The sequence below is a fragment of the Barbus barbus genome (assembly GCF_936440315.1).
Source record: "Barbus barbus genome assembly, chromosome: 27".
NCBI classification, from domain to species: domain Eukaryota; kingdom Metazoa; phylum Chordata; class Actinopteri; order Cypriniformes; family Cyprinidae; genus Barbus; species Barbus barbus.
Window position 1 is genome coordinate 3176542 of NC_136755.1, and position 21558 is coordinate 3198099.

The 21558-nt window shown below is 37.8% G+C and overlaps 1 protein-coding gene across 1 annotated transcript; it reads right to left on the bottom strand.

Annotated features, from left to right (window-relative positions):
• Positions 1 to 489: 489 nt before the first annotated feature.
• pdik1l (PDLIM1 interacting kinase 1 like) lies at positions 490 to 14484 on the bottom strand. The gene is made up of 3 exons (XM_079381702.1): positions 14354 to 14484; positions 10911 to 11207; positions 490 to 2696 (listed from the first exon to the last, which is right to left on the bottom strand). The coding sequence occupies exons 2-3, from the start codon at positions 11193 to 11195 to the stop codon at positions 1956 to 1958; spliced, it is 1026 nt and encodes a 341-aa protein (XP_079237828.1). The 5' UTR covers positions 11196 to 11207; positions 14354 to 14484; the 3' UTR covers positions 490 to 1955.
• Positions 14485 to 21558: the final 7074 nt, after the last annotated feature.

Below are 21558 nucleotides of genomic sequence, written 5' to 3' on the forward strand. Positions count from 1 at the left end.
TTTACACAAATCACAGTGTTTACTGCATTTATTTAACCATTCAAACCTGTTGATCAAGGTTTAACCTGTTTGGCATGTCCAGAATTTTGGTAATGGCAAAAAATTGCAAATCTGAGATAAAAAAATAAAATAAAATAAAAATGCCTCATTAAAAAATGACCGTAATCGTTCATTCCCATTTTACACTCTCTTTGTTGAAAGTGCCAGCTTGCCTCTTTTTGAATCTGACAGGATTTAATTAAGCCACAATCCAGAAAGAAGAAAACTCAGCTCCTCAAATCAAGGCTTTTGTTTGTCGAATCTCTTTACACCTGGTGCTCCGAAATGGACACACATAGTTCTCACATGCACACAGCTGCCTTTAGTGCCAAAATCAGTGTCCAGCAAGAGGTAAAGACAGAATATGCCTGTTTGTCTGTCAGTTTATCAGATAACATCTGAAGTGCCTTGAAACTTAATCTCCAATGCACTCATGTTTTTTTTTTTATTGAAATGCGTACTATTCACTGGTTATTCAAAATTCACCTGTTCAGCAGGATGACAATATTACAGAGTAATTTACCGAATATCTTGTCAAAAATATAAACTATTGCCTTGATGGTTTTTGTAGAAAGTTTTTTTTTTTTTTTAATTGAGTGATAGAAATACAACTCCCTGAAGCCCTTTTGTGTGTGAATCACAGAAGCAGAAAATAAAAAACATTAATCCGGTTGTAAAAAGTTCCTAAATTGACTGGAAAAAAAAAAACAAAAAAAAGAAAAGAAAAAAAAAAATCAAAGTGGCTGTAAAAAAAAAAGCCATTATTTGCTGCATGTTTTCCACTTTGCATTACAAGTTGAATTAGCACCGGGAGTGTGATGAGAGTAGCTCTCATAGAGAATTAAAGAGTTCCCAAGAAAGATGGAAGCCATGAGTCATTTTGCTCTGCTGTATTAAAACTACATCAGGGCTGGGCATTAACTTGAATATATACAATATATTCATTATTCTGTTTTTAGTGACATAAAACATGATGAATATCAACTCTTTTATGAATATCGATTCTAACACCGCTTTTCTAGCCATTCAAATCATGCCAGTTGATCACTCATGCTTTCTTCCAAATTCATGAGCAAAGAAAGTAAATCAGACACCATCAAACTAAAAATATAGAATTTTTCATGAAGCCAAAATATTTTACAAACATATTTTTAGCCCAGCCCTAATCTACATGCTATCTGACGTTTTAGGGTCACAGAATTCCCAGTACATTCCAGTACTGTGCGTTTATCTGGGTCGATGTGGTTTATGGTCAATGAAAGATGGATATCGGATCTTTTTTCCCCATCAATTAAATCCCCTGAAGCCCATCTGGGCTCTTGCTAATGAAAGTCCCAACGTGCTTGTGAACAGGTGAGACAGTAATAACCATTTAACATCTTAAAGGCCGTTTATCAATGAATCGGTTGGACTAAACTGTAAAAATATCAAGAAAAAAAAACAAGGAGCAGTGCAATCGCCCACTAAAAACCCACTCCAAAGGCCCTGTCCCAAACGGCACCATCAGCCCTTGCTGTATTCCTCTACAAAGTCTATACTTTGCAGCACAGGAAATTGTGGGCTCAGCCTAAACTGAAACCCTACGGCAAGTGTCTCCACCTCCAGAGCTACCGTCCTGCAGAGCTCCAACCCCAAAAAACGGACCAGAAGCAGCTACTCAAAGTGTTCAGGGTTACTTAAAAATTGCAGGTAGGTGTGTGGGAGCAGGGTTGGGGGAGAAGTAAGCAGGATGATATCTCTCCAGGAGCAGGGTTCGAGATCCCTCTCCTTCGGCCTAATGAATTTCACAGACAATCCCAAACAAAGACTACAAGACACCCGTGTGCCATTTGGGACGAGGCCAAACAATTTGTTCTCACTTCAAGCTCCAAGCCCATTGTCCTAGAAGTTTACTCCATCTCCAAGATGCTGTCCTTTCACGTATCCCAATCGAGTTCCCTGCATGCAATCCTAACCAGCCTGAGCTCCAGCTCAACGGCATCGGGTCGCTCCTGTGGATTGGCAGACAGCATCTCCCGAATTAGCTGCTTCATGCCAGCGTTCATGCTCTTCTTCCGAGCTGGGATGTGGAGCTCCATCTTGGGGTTCTCCAACAGAGCCTCCCCCAACGGGACTATATCCTCCCCTTGCTGTACGTAGCTCCCTAAGAGCTCCTTCTGAGTCTCTACATCCACAAACGTAATCCGCTCCACCATGGCCCATATGATGACCCCCAAAGCAAAAATATCAGCCTTTGCGGTGTAGTGGCCCTCCCAGACCTCGGGGGCCATGTAGAAGTCCGTCCCACAAGCTGTGGACAAGAAACACTTGTTGACGCTTGCCGGTTCTTCAGGGTTCAAGCCCGAACAGGAGCAGACTTTGCTGAGGCCAAAGTCGGCCACCTTCAGGGTGGGTTCAGGGGACCCAGCTGGGGTTCTGCCCTGCGAGATGAGAATGTTGTCGGGTTTGAGGTCTCGGTGGATGATCTGGTTGCGATGCAGGAAGGCAAGAGCGCTGCCCAGTTGCAGCATGAAGCTGGTGTTGGTCTTGCGGCTGGGTTTGCGGGACAAGAGATAGGCGTTCATGTCTCCACCATCGCAGAAGTCCATGACGAACCACAGGTAGTAGGCGCAGTGGGGGTCAAATGTGATCTCACCTTTCAAGGAGGTCTCCACCAACTAAGTGTATACAAATAAATACAAAAACAAAGTTACAAACAATGGTTTAAAATGGGACTCTTTAACTTCAGTCCTGGAGGACTAGTGTCCTGCAGACTTGTTTGGTACTTTAGTACCATGCCCAGTTTAACACACCTGTCTGTAAATTGCATGTTGTTCTCAAAATCATCTTAGATTAGCTTTTTCTGGGGTCCGTTCTTCGAACCTCGCTTAATACATCGGAGATCATTTGAAAGATGACAGATCTTCTACTCATGATAACTCATCTCTGGCTAATTTGGTTCTTCAAACGAATTTGCGTATTATATTAAAATATCTGGATTAAGATTACTGCACGTTCTTGCGTTCCCTGAAAAGGGCAGATGTATTGATTTTTATCTTTGAAGCAGATTTCTTGTGACAGTCTTAAAGTTTCTCAGAGATAGAGTTGTCTGCATCTCCTGCGTTTAATCAAGCCACTCCCATAATATCTGTCATCACTCAAATTAATGCACGACTCAGATTAACTGTATAGCATGTGCGTAAAACTCCAATACGATTATAAAGTAATTATTTCATCACCAATAAATCTTTCAATGAGCAGGAGTATAGATACTGACTGTGTCTATAGTATACACTACACAACATTATTTTCAAATTTATTTTTAAATTATATTTATTTTAAATTATTGTCCCTGGACCAGTGGGTTACTCTTGTAATAAAGTAGCGGTGGCTGGGGCAAATATTAAGTATCAATTCTGCTTAAAAAGATGCAATCTAATCCTGTTTACATGAAACAAGCCTGCTCCTGAGCAGGTTTAAGCTTACGGACCTGTTGCTATGACAGCAAGTCTGGCATAAGCTTCGAAGAACCAAATGATCCAAGATCAAGCGAAAGTCTCAATCAAATCCAGCTAAGTTAGCGACGTACGAAGAACGGACCCCTGGTGTTTTTGGTTAGGGTAAGCGCTAAACTCAGCAGGACACTGGCCCTCGAGGGTTGGATTCAAAGAGCCCTGGCACAAAGGTTCACATTTTGCATAGATTTACGCACTGATAATGGTGGTCAACTTCTGCAGGATTTTTAATGGCCAATTCTACTGTCGTCATCCAGAAATTAGAGTGGCTGATGGTTGACAAATACAATTTGTTTGTTTTTATTTTACAGAAGTTACTCCATTCAAGAAATGTGTTAACAGAAATTGTGCAACGTCCACTTACATAACCAACTTTTCATTATGGAAAGGCCACTATATGTCAGGCCATCCTTCTCTTAATCAGCTGGTAATCAAAGTATTATGAATTTTGAAAATATATATTTTTTACAGTAAGAAAAGTAAAGTAGTGAAATTTGAATGCATGCAAAGTTTTGTGAGACATTACAGGATTCAACATTTCCTGAGTAATGAATTTACATGTACACATTTGGTTAACGCTTTTATCCAAAGGCAACTTATTACTGCATTTAAGGTATACATTTTATCAGTTCAGTTCCCTGGGAATCAAACCCATGACCTTGCCATTGCTAGCACCATGCTCTACTGTTTGAGCTACATGAATGCCTGCCTGTGCAAAACTTAGCACCTTGATGCCAAGGTGTAGCTACACAGCTGCCAATGTGTTGTAATTGGGGGCTCAGTACAAGGTTGCAGAGTCAGAGGTTCAGGGTGGTTGTTATGGCACTGCTTGGGATTTGGTCCCTCCTTCAATTCAAGTCAATGGAATTTTATCACTTGTTTTATTGCCATTATTGTTTTATTGGACTCTATGCAAATTATTTGCTTATAAGTAAATGCTTGTTACAGTCCATGCATATTTTCCTTTTTCACCATTTCTACCTGACATCATACATTGTGTCTTTATGTAATTCAAGTTTTAGATTTTAGGAGGTTGATGGAAATTTTTACTGAATGTGTAGAGTAGTACTCACAAAAAAAGAAAAGCGCACACAGGAAAAACTGCCGAACTGAATTAGATTGAGCCATTTTTATACTTTGCACCATTAAATTAAAGTGCAAGTGTATTAATTAATTTCTCACCACTATGCTGTCAGGGGTATTAAGAGCAGCTTTATACATGCTATAAAGGTGTCTTATACACAGAATTGACTTCACTGTGCATTTGACAAGTGTCAGATTGACTGAATGGTAGGGTAGTCAACACTGCACCTATCAAGTTATTCAATTACACAACCAGCTTCAGGTTTGTGTTTACCTCACCATTACAGGCTATTGCAAAACGGAGCACCAACCTATGAACGCTGAAGCATCTGTCTGCACAGGGAACCAATCAGAGCACATCTCTTAAAGTCGATCTCATCTGAAGCACAGCAACAACAGTGCTGTCCATAGAGGAGATGCGTGTTACTGCTGCACGTCATGTGTTGGCACATTTAACCACATCCTTCGCCTGATACTCTCCGCATGGGATTCGAGTTTCAAGATTAGCGCTGCTTTCCCAAAAAGCTCTCAAAACATAAGACTGTTTTCTTTAGATTAAGACAAATCATTAACCAAACTGCAGACTTAATGCAGAATCCCTTAAGGTTAGTTTACCAAATGCATACATCTAATTAAACTAACAAAACAAATGGGCTTTTATGGTTGAAATAGTAAGAACAGGGTCATTTAATTCAGTTTAATGCAATACACGTAATCCATATTCACACAGTAATTGTCACCATGCAGCTGTCAGCTACAGTATCGCATCAGATAGATCCCCTGAGGAACAGTTCCACTCATTCTCTACTATAGGAGAGGAAGAATCGTATTATATTGTTAAATCAGCTAAACCAACAACATGTATGTTAGTCCCTATTCCATCTAAACTACTAAAAGGTGTTTCCAGAAGTCATAGATCCTCTTTTGGCGATTATTAATTTGTCATTATCATTAGGATATGTCCCCAAAACCTTTAAATTGGCTGTTATTAAGCCTCTCATTAAAAAGCCACAACTTGACCCCAAAGATCTAGTTAATTACAGACTGACCTCAAATCACCCTTTTCTGTCAAAGATACTAGAAAAGGTAGTATCCTCACAATTATATTCCTTCTTAGGAGAAAAATGATATCTGTGACGATTTCCAGTCAGGATTTAGACCATTTCATAGCACCGAGACTGCTCTCAGAGTTACAAATGACCTGCTCTTATCATCTGATCGTGGTTGTATCTCTTTATTAGTGCTACTGGATCTTAGAGCTGCGTTCGACACGATCGATCACAACATTCTTTTGAATAGACTAGAAAACTTTGCTGTTATTAGTGGAAGTGCATTAGCATGGTTCAAATCGTACTTATCTGACCGCCATCAATTCGTAGCAGTGAATGAAGAGGTATCATACCAATCACAAGTGCAGTATGGAGTACCTCAAGGCTCAGTACTAGGGCCGTTACTTGTCACGCTTTACATGTTACCCTTGGGAGGTATAATCAGGAAACATGGTGTTAGCTTTCACTGTTATGCTGATGATACTCGGCTCTATATTTCTTCGCGGCCTGATGAAACACCAAATTGAGAAACTTATGGAATGCATAGCCGATATAAAAAAAAAAACTGGATGAGTAATTTCTTACTGCTAAATTTTGAAAAACAGAGGTGTTAATTATCGGACCTAAAACCCCCACAAGTAATAACCTAGAACACTGTCTAACACTTGATGGCTGCTTTGTTGATTCTTCATCATCAGTCAGGAACCTGTGTGATATTTGATCGCAATCTCTCCCTTGACAGCCATGTTTCTAGCATTTGTAAAACTGCTTTTTCCATCTTAAAACTATATCTAAACTGAGACCTATGCTCTCAATGTCAAATGCAGAAATGTTAATTCATGACCTCAAGGTTAGACTATTGTAATGCTTTATTGGGCGGTTGTTCTGCATGTTTAATAAACTACAGATGGTTCAAAATGCAGCAGCTACAGTTCTTACTAGAACCAGGAAGTATGACCATATTAGCCCGGTTCTGTCAACACTGCACTGGCTCCCTATTAAACATCGTATAGATTTAAAAATCTTGTTAATTACTTATAAAGCCCTGAATGGTTTAGCTCCTCAGTACTTGAGCGAGCTCCTATCGCATTATAGTCCTCCATGTCCAATGCGTTTTCAAAACTCTGGCCATTTGATAATACATAGAATATCAAAATCAACTGCGGGTAGCAGATCCTTTTTCTATTTAACGCCCAAACTCTGGAACAATCTACCTAACACTGTTCGGGAGGCAGACACACTCTGTCAGTTTGAATCTAGATTAAAAGACCCATCCTGGCGTACACAACACACTAATACACTTATAATATTCAAATCCGTTAAAGGATTGTTAGGCTGCATTAATTAGGTCAACCAGAACCGGGAACATTTCCCAAAACACCTGATGTACTTGTTACATCGTAAGAAGATTCACATCTATGTTAATATTAGTCTGTTTCGTTCTTATTCCAAGGTCGCCGTAGCCACCCGATCCAGTCCGTATCCAGATCAGATGGTGGATCAGCACCCAGAGACGACCTCTACAGCCCTGAACGTCAGTGGAGACCAGGACACCGAGATGAACCCCAGAGACAGATCCCCAGTGAGGACCCCGTCACTTAGACAGCCATCGGGAAAGACCACTGGAACCAGATGAGCCCTTACAATCTGACGTTGCTGCAGTTGGAATTGAACTGCTGGTTCGTTTGGTCAGAGGAGAACTGGCCCCCCGACTGAGCCTGGTTTCTCCCAAGGTTTTTTTCTCAATTCTGTCACAGATAGAGTTTTGGTTCCTCGCCGCTGTCGCCTCTGGCTTGCTTAGTTGGGGACACTTCATTTCGAGCGAAATTGTCGACTTGATTGCACAGACACCATTTAAACTGAACTGAGCTGGACGATGCCATCACTGAATTCAATAATGAAATGCCTTTAACTGAAAATAAGTTTAATCTTGCCATCGTACATTATTGACACACTATTTTCCTATTTTGATATTGTGCAGTTGCTTTTACACAATTTGTATTGTTAAAAGCGCTATATAAATAAAGGTGACTTGACTAAACAGCTGTAACATTCAAGCAACAATAAATATGAAAAACAGGGTTAAACTGGCTTTAAAAGATTAAAAATGGTGCTAAACTCTAAACGTGAAAAACCTTTACAAGCAGTTTGGGAATGTCTGTGCAAATCTAAAGCACGTTTCCTCTGTCATCTGTTGACAGAAGATGCAGAAGGCTTTGCACAGACAGAGGTCAGCAGACAAACGGCACTGTAAGCTCATAATTATAGCAGCAAGAATGCTAATCAACCTCATCTCAAAGGCCAGGAATAACAACCCATTACTGTGCTCTGCACTCCGGCTCACTTCCACTCAGTAACAACATCCTCATGTCTTCATGCGACTTGACCCGACATAAAACGCCATACAATACTATAATCACCCACTTATATTACAGAGTGCCATCTGCCTTGTACAATAGAGTAGTTTGCATTGCTGCTCATCATCAGAAAAGCCTGCCAACAGCAATCTAGTCGATTAGGAAGGTGATTGTTTGTCTTTTTTCAGCAGGATGCATGTTTGACGACGTTTTTTTTTACTGTGCTGTACTTCACATATAGATATAAGTGAGTGAAGTGACATTCAGCCAAGTATGGTGACCCATACTCGGAATTCGTGCTCTGCATTTAACCCATCCAACGTGCACACACACACACACACACACACACACACACACAGCAGTGAACACACACACCGTGAACACACACCCGGAGCAGTGGGCAGTCATTTATGCTGCGGCGCCCGGGGAGCAGTTGGGGGTTCGGTGCCTTGCTCAAGGGCACCTCAGTCGTGGTATTGAGGGTGGAGAGAGCACTGGACATTCACTCCCCCCACCTACAATCCCTGCCGGCCCGAGACTCGAACCCGCAACCTTCGGATTACAAGTCCGACTCTCTAACCATTAGGCCACGACTACCCCTCTGTATAAGATGTATATACAGATACATCTTATACAGAGATGCCGTAATGCTGCCTTTAAGCCCCCCTGGGAAGTTCCTACAGAAGTAGCAATTACAATGTAATGTGAGATTTTCAGAATAAAATGAGTGCAAGGGACGGTTTTCCGTTTACAATTACAGATAAGATGCTTGGCACTAATGCAACTTAATAAAGTGCAAAGGATGCACATTAGGGGTGTAACTGATGCTTTATGTAATTATGATTATGTGGGAAAGAATGATGGATAATGTAGTAGTCACGTGCAAAAAAGCACAACGATAAAACAATCCTAAATGAAGCTTTATTGCTACACTTCATCAACAGTATAGAAAACAGGGCTGCACAAAATACCAGAATAATACTGGTATCACAACATGGCTTAGTGTGAATATCTAATTGCAAAAGCTGTGATTTATTTAATTATATGCATGGAACAGTGTTCATTTACATGTGTGCAGCTCAAGATATATTTATTTATTTGCTGGAAAACTGATAAATGAAAGCCTGGTTGTTTAACACTTGATGTACTATACAGCCGTTTAACGCAGCTGTACCATAAAATTTACATTTTTATTAAATAATTGTTTTTATTTTACATTATTATTACAATACATTTCATGTTTATACCTAAAAATCAGAATGCAAATCCTTGATTTGTCAAGTTCTTCCCCAAATCATTCAGTTTTCCCAAAATATTTTCAGAGTAAATGTCATTTAGTTTAACTTTCTATGTAGACTTCCCTACAAAACTCCCAAAATTAATCATTCAAATAGTCTCTAATAATCTGCTGAAAATTCCTGTATTTATTTACTACTGTATTCATTCATTCATATTATATATATATATATATATATATATATATATATATATATATATATATATATATATATATATATATATATATATATATATATATATATATATATATATATATATATATATATATATATATATATATATATATATATATATATATAAACTACGGCTCTGTGTATTAACTGCCGCTCCATCTGAAAACAGGTGATGGAGATTTAGCGCCAATCATAGAGCCGGCTTTACTGACGAGATGTGTATGAGAATCGCATGAGATTAATTGCACAGCCCTAGTTCCTGTCAGGTGTTGTTTGTTTCTTTTATTAAAAACGCCTCCAAAATGGGGCTCAAGTTTTTAAAATCTCATCTCCTAAATCCACCAATAATTTCCTCATCTCTATTAATAAACCAAAAGCTACTGTAAGTGACATTTCCTCATTTAGCCACTTCCTGTTTCCTGAAAGGATATTGAAGGCACAGCACTAATGTGCAGATAATAAATAGGCTAAAAGATTTATATTTCATTCACATTTCGATCAGCAACTGTTTCCAAAATGTCCAGAAATATCCGACTCCCTGATCTGAGTTCTATCAGTATTAGTATGTGGTAACTATATCAATGCAGTGATTTGCATTTCCTCTTGTTTGCCACTAGGGCTGCAAAATGATTCATCCGGATTAATCGCATTCAAAATAAACGTTTATGTTTACATATCGTATGTGTGTGTAATGTATACATTTATTATGTATATATAAATGCACAAACATGCATGTAAATTAAGGAAAAACATTAGATATATATATATATATATATATATATATATAGATATATATATATATATATATATATATATATATATATATATATATATATATATATATATATATAAAATATTTATAACAATTTATATATACAAGTATAAATACACATGCAATTTAAAAATATATATATATATACACGTGTTTATTTCTAGTGCTGTCAAACGATTAAATCGCAGCCAAAACAAAAGATTTGTTTGCATAATATATGCGTGTTCTGCGCATGTATGCATGCATGCATATATATATATATAAAACATGCATACAGTATATATTTTGAAAATATTTACATGTATTTATATTCATATAATTTATATTATAAATATATTTAATACATAAAAAAAGATTCTGATATATACACACACACACACACGTATGTATGTTTATATACACAATAAATAAACAGTACACATACATTTATTATGTAAACAAAACTTATTTTGGATTCATGTTTGACAGCACTAATATATACATAAACATACACAGTACACACACATAGTGTGTAAACAAACTTTTTTTGAAAGCAATTAATCATGATTAATCGTTTTGCATCCCTTAATTTCTTGTCTGTAAAGCTAACACACACCTACACTGACGGGCTTTGTGTTGGCTGTGCTTGCAGGTTGGACACATACTTCCAGATAGAGCGAGGAGCTGGAGCCGTGGCTCATGCGCTGAGCGAGGCCGTCTCTCTGGAGAATGCATTCCTCCAGGTGGATGACGTTGGGATGCTGGCTCTGGATGCTGCTGAGGGCCCAGAACTCCCTCAAGGCCAGCTCCACGTTCTCCGGGGAGTGACAGCGGATCTTCTTCACAGCCACGCGAGCACCGGTCTGCCGTACAGCTGCCTCGTAAACCACTCCGTAACTGCCCCGGCCCACCTCCTGGATCAGCTCGTACTTGGCTTGACTGCTCACCATCCTCTTCCTCACCTGTGTGGCCAAAACACACAATAATCCATGACTGGAGTCACTGTCCTTGTTACAGTGTAATTATATATTTAAGTACTGAGTAATATTAATTAACTACATGTACTTACTATATGACTATGGTTGGGATTAGGGTTACTTTCATGTAACTATGTATAATTTATTGTTATTATAATAGTAAGTACATGTAACATATGTAACAAGGAAGCTGCCATGTTGATTTAAACTGTACAGCAGAAAACAATAAACCTGCCATGGCCCATTAGAGCAGCAAGCTGTTGTATCGGGTTTCTCTCAACATCACTTGTTATACAACAATTAGTCTCGGTCTCAGACAGACTGTCCGATACATACACTCCTCTTGGCAAGAGCTGCCAATTCAACGAGCACTATTCTGGGAGTCAGGGTGTACAAAGTTTTTCAGTCTCTCAAGAAAGAAAACGGTTTAATAGCATGAGACTAGAATTTACCAACATGTGGCGTTCAAAGCCATTAATCTTTGAAAGACATTCGGTTTTGTTTGAGGTAATTAGTAGCAAAGCATCCCCAATGTAGCCAATGACTTACCTCCAATCATAACCAAGTCATTTTCCTTTAAAGGGGTCATATGATGCGATTTCTTGTTTTCCTTTTCTTTAGTGTGTTATGTAGTTGTTTGTGCATATATAAGATCAGCAGAGTTACAAAGCTCAGAGTCTCCCACAAAATGATTTATTCTATCTATAAGAGAAGGCTGATGCAGACCGGGCTAAAACGGCTCGTTCAAACACACGTCTACGTCATGATGTGGAAATATTTGTGTAATGCCACCCAAATGTTCACGCAAAGAAAGAAGGCATGGTTTCAGTAACGCAGTAGTGTTGATGCAGCCGTGTCAGGGAGACGCTGTGTTTCTGTGAGAAAGCAAAAGCACTTTATTTGGCTTTACAACAGAACACAACCCAGATTTTTGAATTTGTGCAACGCATTTTATGGACAGTTTCGTAAACCTAGGAGAGTATAACGCTGGCTGTGCATGAAAGCTATTTCTAAAACAAAATAGTGGTTTAATGCAAGTAAGTGTTAATGTAATGCAAGTCAATTCTGACTTTGGCATGACAATCTGGTGCTTCTGAATCAGCGACTGGAAGCATGTTTTGTTATTAGTGCTATCGACTGTTCAAATGTGGAGTTTTGCGCAGTGTAGAGTAATGCATCGTGTGTGTGAGAGTGTGTGTGTGTGTGAGAGAGTGTGTGTGTGAGAGAGAGTGTGTGAGAGAGTGTGTGTGTGTGTGTGTGTGTGAGTGAGAGTGAGAGTGAGAGTGAGAGAGAGTGTGTGGGGAACAGGGTCACATCACATCGGAGTGTACAGCCCGTCAGAAATCACAGCACAGCAGCTGTCTTAACCACAGCGTATGTGCAAATAAACACAAGCTTCATCACGGTGTCTGTCACGTGACTCTGTTCCCCTCTCAGGCTTCAACTGATGCTAAAACTAAGGACATTATTAACTGTCTTTATATTTACTTTGAAAGCTGAAGCTCGTGATTACGGTAAGGGGCGTTACATTTCCGACGCGTGCTTGTGGTGTTCGGCCAATCACAATGCACTGTCAGCTGGCCAATCAGAGCAGACTGCACTTGCTGGAAAGGAGGGGCTTTGTAGAAAACGATGTGTTTGAGAGAGGCGGGGCATAGAGGAACTATAATAATGTACAGTATTTTAAAAATAATGTGTTTTTTGAACATTAAAGCATGTCAACATATTCTGCTACACCAAATAATGATCTTTAAAACAGCATCATATGACCCCTTTAACATTATTTGAACACGCTGAAATTTGAGGAAACGCCAACCAAATATCGTGGCAGTATCAATTTTCAGATTGTACGTAAAAAAACAACTTGTTTTTCATGTGGGTCAGATATCAGCTGCTTTCTGTCAAGTGGCGTTTAGTCAGACGCTACATAATGAAACCAACTGGTCAATAGTCTAGCTCTTCAAGATAATTCAACAGTGGGCTTTATCTCACTTATTTGCTACATAACAGTTTGTCTAAAAGAGGTTTCCAAGAACCGGTTTTGAATAACAGAAGTGTCCAAAGATATGAAAGTCCTGTGATCCATAGTACTACCTTCTTTTTCACATTCAGACCGCTTAAAAGTCGACTTTGAATCCATGTATTTGAAACGGCTTTAGAAGATGTCTCTATGAAAATATACTTAAAAAAAAAAAGTTGTGTAAAAGTAAAGTTGCAAATAATGAACCCATAAAAACATGTGGCTTAAGCTAAGGATGACCCATGTTATCTTTTTTTTGTACATAGGGCTGTCTACTATTTTATTTTCAAATTTAACCAAAATAAATATTTGATTACATTTGTTGCTACTTGTATAAAATGCAATACACTACGATCTTATGTTTCCTACTGAAACAATAGAGGGGGACATTTAAAGACCACGCCCCTTTTAAAGAGCCAATAGCCACGCTTAACCATGACGTGCTACTCAGATGTCATTTTAATACAAGTTAGTGGAAAGGCCATTATCATTGGCTAGAAGGCATTTGATTGGAAAAGAAGACGTGCACACATCCGAGTGCAAGATGATGCCAAACTCTACTTTTGCGTTTAGAAAACCATTGTGAAATAAATTAGTCATTACTCACGTGTGCACAAAAATACAGCATGATAATTATTATAAAAGAGGTTGCTTTAGAAAAAAAATCTCGCGCATTTGTACCGGAGACACCAGAAAATGTTTAAAACGCAGTTAGTGCAAATGATAAACAAACACGACAGCGCTGCCAACACGTGTGTGTGTGTGTGTGTGTGTGTGTGTGGAAGCTGCTTGACACGAGGAAACAGCGATCAAAGGGCAAAGCTAGCATTACACACTCTCTGTTTAGCTCTGACTGAACACAATGCGTGTTGTGTTGTAATAAGGGCCTGTCGGTTTGGTCTCTTTCTGTCTCCAGCTGTATTCAAGCATGGTTTAACACACTGCAGCAGCCCATCGCACGAGAGCAGGTATGCTCGATGCTCATATGTTGCTGTGACAGTAACAGTTAAAGGTGTGTTTCATGACTAAACGCTTCCAGCGGCAGCACGACACACACATGCTCGGACAAAGAGTCCTGCTACACACAAACACACACGAGAGCAGGATTTACCTGTGCACGACGTTATTCCCAATGTAGCTGATTTTCCTCTGCTCTGCTTTTCCTGGCAGCCATTATAAGCGCGAGGCCGCCTGTCTCGCTTTCTCTCAGGCAGCTGTGAGCGCGTGTCCGTGCGCGCACTCGCGCTCCGCGTCGCAGATTCATTTTGCGCGCACCCTTTGCCTGTCTTATAAAACTGGGCAGCGAAGGGAAAGTGAGAAACACCGCCCTCTTTCTCTCTAATAACACATCAGCAGAGTTCAGCTGCCGAGCTAAATCTACCATGGTCACTGCATCCTTCATCCAACATCCTTCAGTTTACATGGACATTTTTATTTTTGCCCCACACTATTGAACAAGAAAATAACATTACATTCAGTTAAAAAAATGATTCTTTAAAAAAAAGTCAAATAAAACTTTGTGGTGACTTCAAAACATATTCCCGGATTCACATTATTGGCTTATCTTAAACCAGGACTAGGCTTTAGTTAAATTAGTGTGCATCTTGAGACAAAGCAATGGCAATGACATTGATTTTCAATTAAGACGGCTCAAACATGCATTATCCTTGTGAAACTGGGGGACAGAGCTTAAAATACAATGTGCATACAGAATATGATCAAATGAATGACAAAGTGACTTAGTGGAACAGTTCATTCTCAATTTATAAAGCAAATGTCAGGAGAAGAGCCTGTAAAACTTAAAACAAATTCAACCTGCATCTGCAAACTGGAAGTAAATGCAAACGAAAACTCCCCATCAGAGGCTGAAACACTATTACAGACTCTGCCATTCTTGCACCGTCTCAGCAAAGATGATCTCTGAGGCCTCCTTTTTTTTGAATTTGTTAGCACCTGCAGACATACTTATGTATTACTTTGAAACCCTTAATATAAAGCATTTTTCATGTTTGGAACAAATTGGATTATGCACCTTCCACACAACAGCTCACTCTGTGCCCCGTATTCTTAATATGTGCTTGTAATAAACTACTGTATATTGATATTAATGGTATTGCCTTATTCTATATTATATATCATACAAACTCAAAGAGTATTCAATATACAATGTTCCAGATCTGTACGTTTCTTTCTTCTGTTGAACATAAAATACATTTTGTTAACCAGACAGTTAACAGTAGCCATTGACCATTGACAGGACAGAGGTAGGTAGGCTGCATATATATATATATATATATATATATATATATACACACACACACACGTATTGTGCTAGTTAGGATGGTTAGCTAAACAAGTTGCAAATTGTGCCAAATTGGTTGATTATCAGATCGTGCTCCTCCCAAACCTTTTTAATAAAACATCAAAAGAAACTGATACAGGTTTGAAACAACATGAATGAATAAATTACAAAAATCGTCATTTTTTGAGTGAACTAAAGGCCTGTTCACACCAAGGACAATAACTCTAAATAGTTCTAAACATCTTTCTCAGTATTAAAGAATAGGTGAGTCCACAGCACAGCTACAATGATAAACACAGAAACAATATCATTGGAATCACTTTCAGAATGGTTTTTTTCCAGCTGACGAATGATACAAACATTGACAGCCAATCAGAATCAATCTTGCTATAAGGACCTTGAGAATTTAAAGTAGCAGACGAGTGCACTTGGAATATACAGACGAACATAGTTATCTTTAAAGTTATCGCTCTTGGTCTGAACGGGCCTTAACCCTTTAAAAATCATATTAAGCCATTTTGCAATTTTTGTTTTTTCTTTACAAAATTAAAGAATGTATTAACATTAAGATGCTTTAAGATATGTATTTATATGAAAGGTAGGGTTTGGTGGAAAAACAAAGTGAAATTTAATATATTTAATGATAATTCTTACTTCGTTGGTCTGGACGGCGCACGTTCATTATTAAAAATAATGTTTAATTTAAATTAATGATATAACTGGATGACCACAAGATTTATAAGGACTTTGTAACATTCATTTAGTCATTATCAGTCTCTGGCTGAATGTGCTTCTCTAGCGAGCTGAAAACAGGTAATCGAACACATTAATTACTGAAACTGCTGCTGCAAATAATAATAATAATATCCATCTGAATTCTATCTAATGGTCACAGTATTTTGTTAATCCACATGATCAGCAGACAATTTTATTTATTTATTTATTGGTGCTGCTAGTGGTGACAAGTTCACAAAATTAACATAATTTATTGTTTGATGAGCATGTGCTCACTACATTTCAGGAAAATGTACCATATTTAAGTGTTGAATGAGGGATTGACAGTCTAAGCTTCACCAGTGAAATGCTGACCAAAAATCAACATTGATTCAATATTTGTCTTTTCAACACTGAAAAGCATTGAATTTCAACATTGAATCAATGTCGCCTTGCTATCTGGATAGGCCAATAATATTCTGAGATAGGCTAAAACTAGCAAATAAAGAACAGGGGAAAAACTTCAGACAACAACAAATGTACACGTCACAAAGTGCTCTCAAACAAGATCCAATTGCAGCTTTTATTAAAAAGTCCAAAAACAGTGATCCACATCGGGGGACAATGCAGAGAACCTCTTGGATGAGTCGTCGCTGCGCTCTTGGGGTAATTTTGGTCAGCCGGCCAAGCACTTTTTCACACCGGGCCATGTGGGTTTGGATTTTGTTTTCCCTTCATAAAAAAAACCTTCATTTAAAAACTGCATGTTGTGTTTACTTGTGTTATCTATGATTAATATTTAAATTAGTTTGATGATCTGAAACATTAAAGTGTGACAAACGTGCAAAAAAAAAAAAAAAAAAAATCAGGAAGGGGGCCAACACTTTTTCACACCACTGTATGTTATATATATATATATAGCACCTTAATATGGGCACATTTGATAAATATGAGCAAAAAGTTGGTGAAAGTAATGTCTATGCTGTTTAATTCAATAATAATAATAATAATAATAAATCCAACCTTTAAAGGAAGAAAAAAATATATATACATTTTTTTTTTTTTTTTTTTTTTAACAGAACGTCCCAATACTGGTACCCTTCAAAATTTAAGTCGGCCTAAATCGAATATCAAACTGTATACAATTATATTTAATTCAGAGATGTTTAAGTTCAGTGGTAAGCCATAGACAAGAAACCCCTCAGGCAATGTCTGCAACCATTGTATTTTCATGTCTTTGTCAGGTCTGTGCTCAAAACAATTAAAGGGACATTTTATTAGCCCTACATATGATCAAATTTACAATAAAAAAGTGAAGTTTACCACATTTAGAGGAAGCGTTACGACCAAAAAACTTCCAAAAAGTAGGCCTAATTCAAATGAAGGTCCTTAATACATTGAGAGCCAAAAGGTATAGTCTATAATTATAATTATAATCATCTTCCACACATAGCCTCCAGCACGACATATATTAAATATAGCAGCGTTTCTGTAGTAGAAAGACAGTTGAAAGATTTCTTATCCCGTGGCTCCCTCTAGTGGACTGCAGTTGTCCTCTGGAGAGGACATGTTTGCTCAGCCAATGCAAGTCTTTGGGGAATCTTTAATTTTTGATAATAATTATATATACGAAAACTGTAAGTCTCATCAGTTAGAAAAGATATAGAAACAAACTGCAGATCAGATCCAAGGTCTCTTGACGAGTTTGGTGCCCGAAGTCCCAGGCGGATACACGGTGCAGTAGAAAATTACAGTTTCAGAAGAATAATAAGATGTTTAAATAACACAACAGCATAGCTAATATTAACTTCAGTAACATTAGTGTGGTGGATCAGTGAATGTGGGAAAAGGGGAGAGATAACACAGATACTGTGTATGTGTACAGCAGTTGAAGTGAATACAATGTTTATATCTCCTTGATTCAGATGATGAGAGAGATGAGAACTCCTGGCCAGCCTTGTGGACTGAAAGTCAGGCTAGGGAATTTAAAAACAGGCCCTCTTAAATGTGCATTGAAAATGCCAGTTTTCCTTTGATAAATGTGCCACACCACCACACCACATGTGAAAAAAAACCACAGTGCCAGCATAATCATAAAAAGATATTTATTCACTAGAAAGCAGTTGTCAATGTTAACACTAAAACACATTTTTGGGCACATCGTTCTTTGCATGCTTTGTCGCGATGATCTGAACATGAAAGCGTTCTCTCTGAAACCAGTCAACATGGATCGCAGCAGAGGAAACTCCATAAACCGAGCTCCACGCTATTTGTTTGCCATATTAAATGTGGCTACATTCTTTGGTCACGGGAACACTAAACGTATATGCCTTTATCAAACACACGTCCTGACCACAGCTGAATGACAACACAAGATGACTGAAGGACACGGGCTTCATATTTGTGCAGCATCTGGAGCCCTGAGCATCAGCGAGCAACATCAAATGAGAATATTAATAACAATCAAGGTCACCAACACTGATTATCTTCTTCATTAATTAAAACCAAACAAGAAATAATTAACGTATTCCTGAGTTAACAATCTCAGAGTACATTACAGTAAACAAAAATAAAAGCGTACTGGAGCAATATTACAGTTGCACTTCTCTTGGTCTAAATGTAAACCACAAATTCACACACATTTGACCAAAACAGAGTGCAGCTACATTGCAAACGACCGCACGTCCCAAATTAAATACATTACCGAAAAAAATCTAACTAAAGCACACTCTCACTTATCTCACACACACACACACACTCTTAAATGGACCGTATTCTGGTAACGATGCCCATTTAATACATTTCAACACACCCTGAGGTAGATTTGTATAGATTCAAAACAAGTTATGCATCTTGTTCTTTAAATAAAGATGAAAAAGAAACAATACAATAATATTGAAATGATAAAGGAATATACAATAATGGCATGAACTAAGATAGAATACAGTCTTATCAATGAGAAAGAAACCTTCACATCCTTTAAACTGAAAACTTGATGTTTTCAACAGGTTGTTTGAGGCGAGACCCTACACTATATCCAACTACTCTAACACCTACTTCCATGCAATAACATACTAAAACCCTTTCAGGTTATTCTGAGGGACAAATAAAGAGCCCGGTCTCATGAAAATGCATAGAAATAGTATGCAAAAAAAAAGAAAACTTGTGGTATTGATAGCCAAAAATGGACTTTGGCGTATATATATGATATGAACGTGTTTGGCGTGCATGTAAAATGCTTCTTTCACGTGCATTTTATACCAAATTTGTTGGAGTGCATATGATACGCATCTACCCCACAACCCTAATCCTACCCAACGCGTAGCAAAGTCCATTTTTGCATTTCAATACCACGAATTTTCATTTTATTTGGCGTACTATTTATACGCACTTTCATGAGATCAGGTTGAAACTAAACAGCAAAACACTCTTGTGGAGCAGTGATGTGCCGTTAGTTTTGAGGTTACAACCAACCATTCTAACATTCAGCACGTGCTCAAACACATGCAATGCGTGAAACCAAACCAGTTGTGCTTTGCTGCAAGAAATGGTACAAATGTGTAGCTATTCTTTATCCACTGAGTTCCTGAAAGTTTGAGGACTATGTCAAATATACAAAAAAAGCCACGATTCATTATGCTTTCATTTGCCAAAAACTAGACGCTTTCCTCAAACGCAGTGAAGCCTGACAGCTCAGCTAAACGAGAACAAACCTGAACTTCATGCAATCATGGGGAGAAATCATGCAAAAAATACTTTCAAATCACTGTTTTAGGCCTTAAATAAAAATGAGAGCATCAAAATCATTCTCAGCATTGTTTAAACACTAGTCGCCAGCTGTCGGTCAGATAAAAACATGAATTATGAGCTAGTTATCAAAAGCATTCATCTCTTGTTGTGACTGAGAGTCCATCGCAACATCACAGAGTTTGAGGTCAGTTTGTGTGGCTGCAAATAAATAACAGTGGTTTAAAAAAAAAAAGTTTACAATTGTTATTTACAATAAAGTGAGATCAAGTTATTCAGGATCTCCTCTTGGAATAAGCTTTGACAAACCTGACACCTCATTAGTGTCTCGTATAAAGTTTACATAAGGAAAGAGATAAAAGATCATCATAAAACATGTGCTATCGCCTTGGCTCAAGTTTTCAAGTACCAGTGTGGAATAGGGTGGACTTTACCTTTAACTGAGAGCGAGCCTTACAATTACACAGCATTAAATAATCTAAGACAGCCACTGTGTCTTTCTCATAGTAACTAACTAATGACAGTCAAAATATTTCCACTGATGATATAGAGAGGCTGAGGTAAGATATGCACAAACGCAGCATTTTAACATTCACTTGGCCTGTGTAAACCACAATCAGAAGAAGGGAAAGAGGGAATTCGGTATGATTTCTGCAAGACAGAGATGCATTTCTCCGGTAAACATGATGCATTTTGATTGTTTCAGTACAAATCTAAGACACTTTGCTAGCTAAGGCAGAACATAAAAGTCTTTCTCTCACTTGCTTCACACAGGACAGATCTGTCGTGCACAATTACGTACTATGATATTTACCCTAAGATCATATATATATATATATATTAGTGCTGTCAAACGATTAAAATACATTTTTGTTTACATATTACATGTATGTGTACATTTATTATGCATATATAAATACACACACATTCATGTATATATTTCATTTTATATATATTTATTTATAATTTATGAATATAAATATAGACATGTAAATACATGCAAATATTTTCAAAATATATAGTGTATGTGTGTGCATTTATATATATATACATAATAAATATACACAGGACACATACACATCGTTTGACAACACTTATATATATAAATAAGAGCTATATATATATATATATATATATATATACACACTGTATCTGCGCACATTGTGATAAGTGTTAAAAGACACTGATGAAATGTGCTTAATTGTCATGAAAACAATGTAAAACCTTAATAGTCCTAAAACAAGCTTTATTTTAGGCTAAATATAATTTCTGTTTTTGTGAGGTCTGCCCTTGATTTTATGATTATCCATCTCAAATATCTGGCTCATCCCAAATCATTTGATCGCCAAGCTGAGGTTCAGACATTTGACTGTCAAAAATAAAGATGAATATGATGGTTTTCCATATTAGTTTAACCTGGTTTTAATTTCCTGCCTAAAGTACAAAAGCCACATTCATTTCTGCTGTTTGAAAAAGAAAAACCTGAGTAAGTTCCAAAAGCAGCTTTCCATTGAAACTTTTTGATTGGTGCTTGTGTTTCCCTGACAACCTTC

Coding starts and splice junctions, on each gene's coding strand:
- pdik1l (XM_079381702.1), bottom strand. CDS start 11,195: ATGGTGAGCAGTCAAGCCAAGTACGAGCTGATCCAGGAGGTGGGCCGG. Junction 2,697..10,910: donor GCTCCTCGCTCTATCTGGAA/GTATGTGTCCAA, acceptor GTATACACTTAG/TTGGTGGAGACCTCCTTGAA.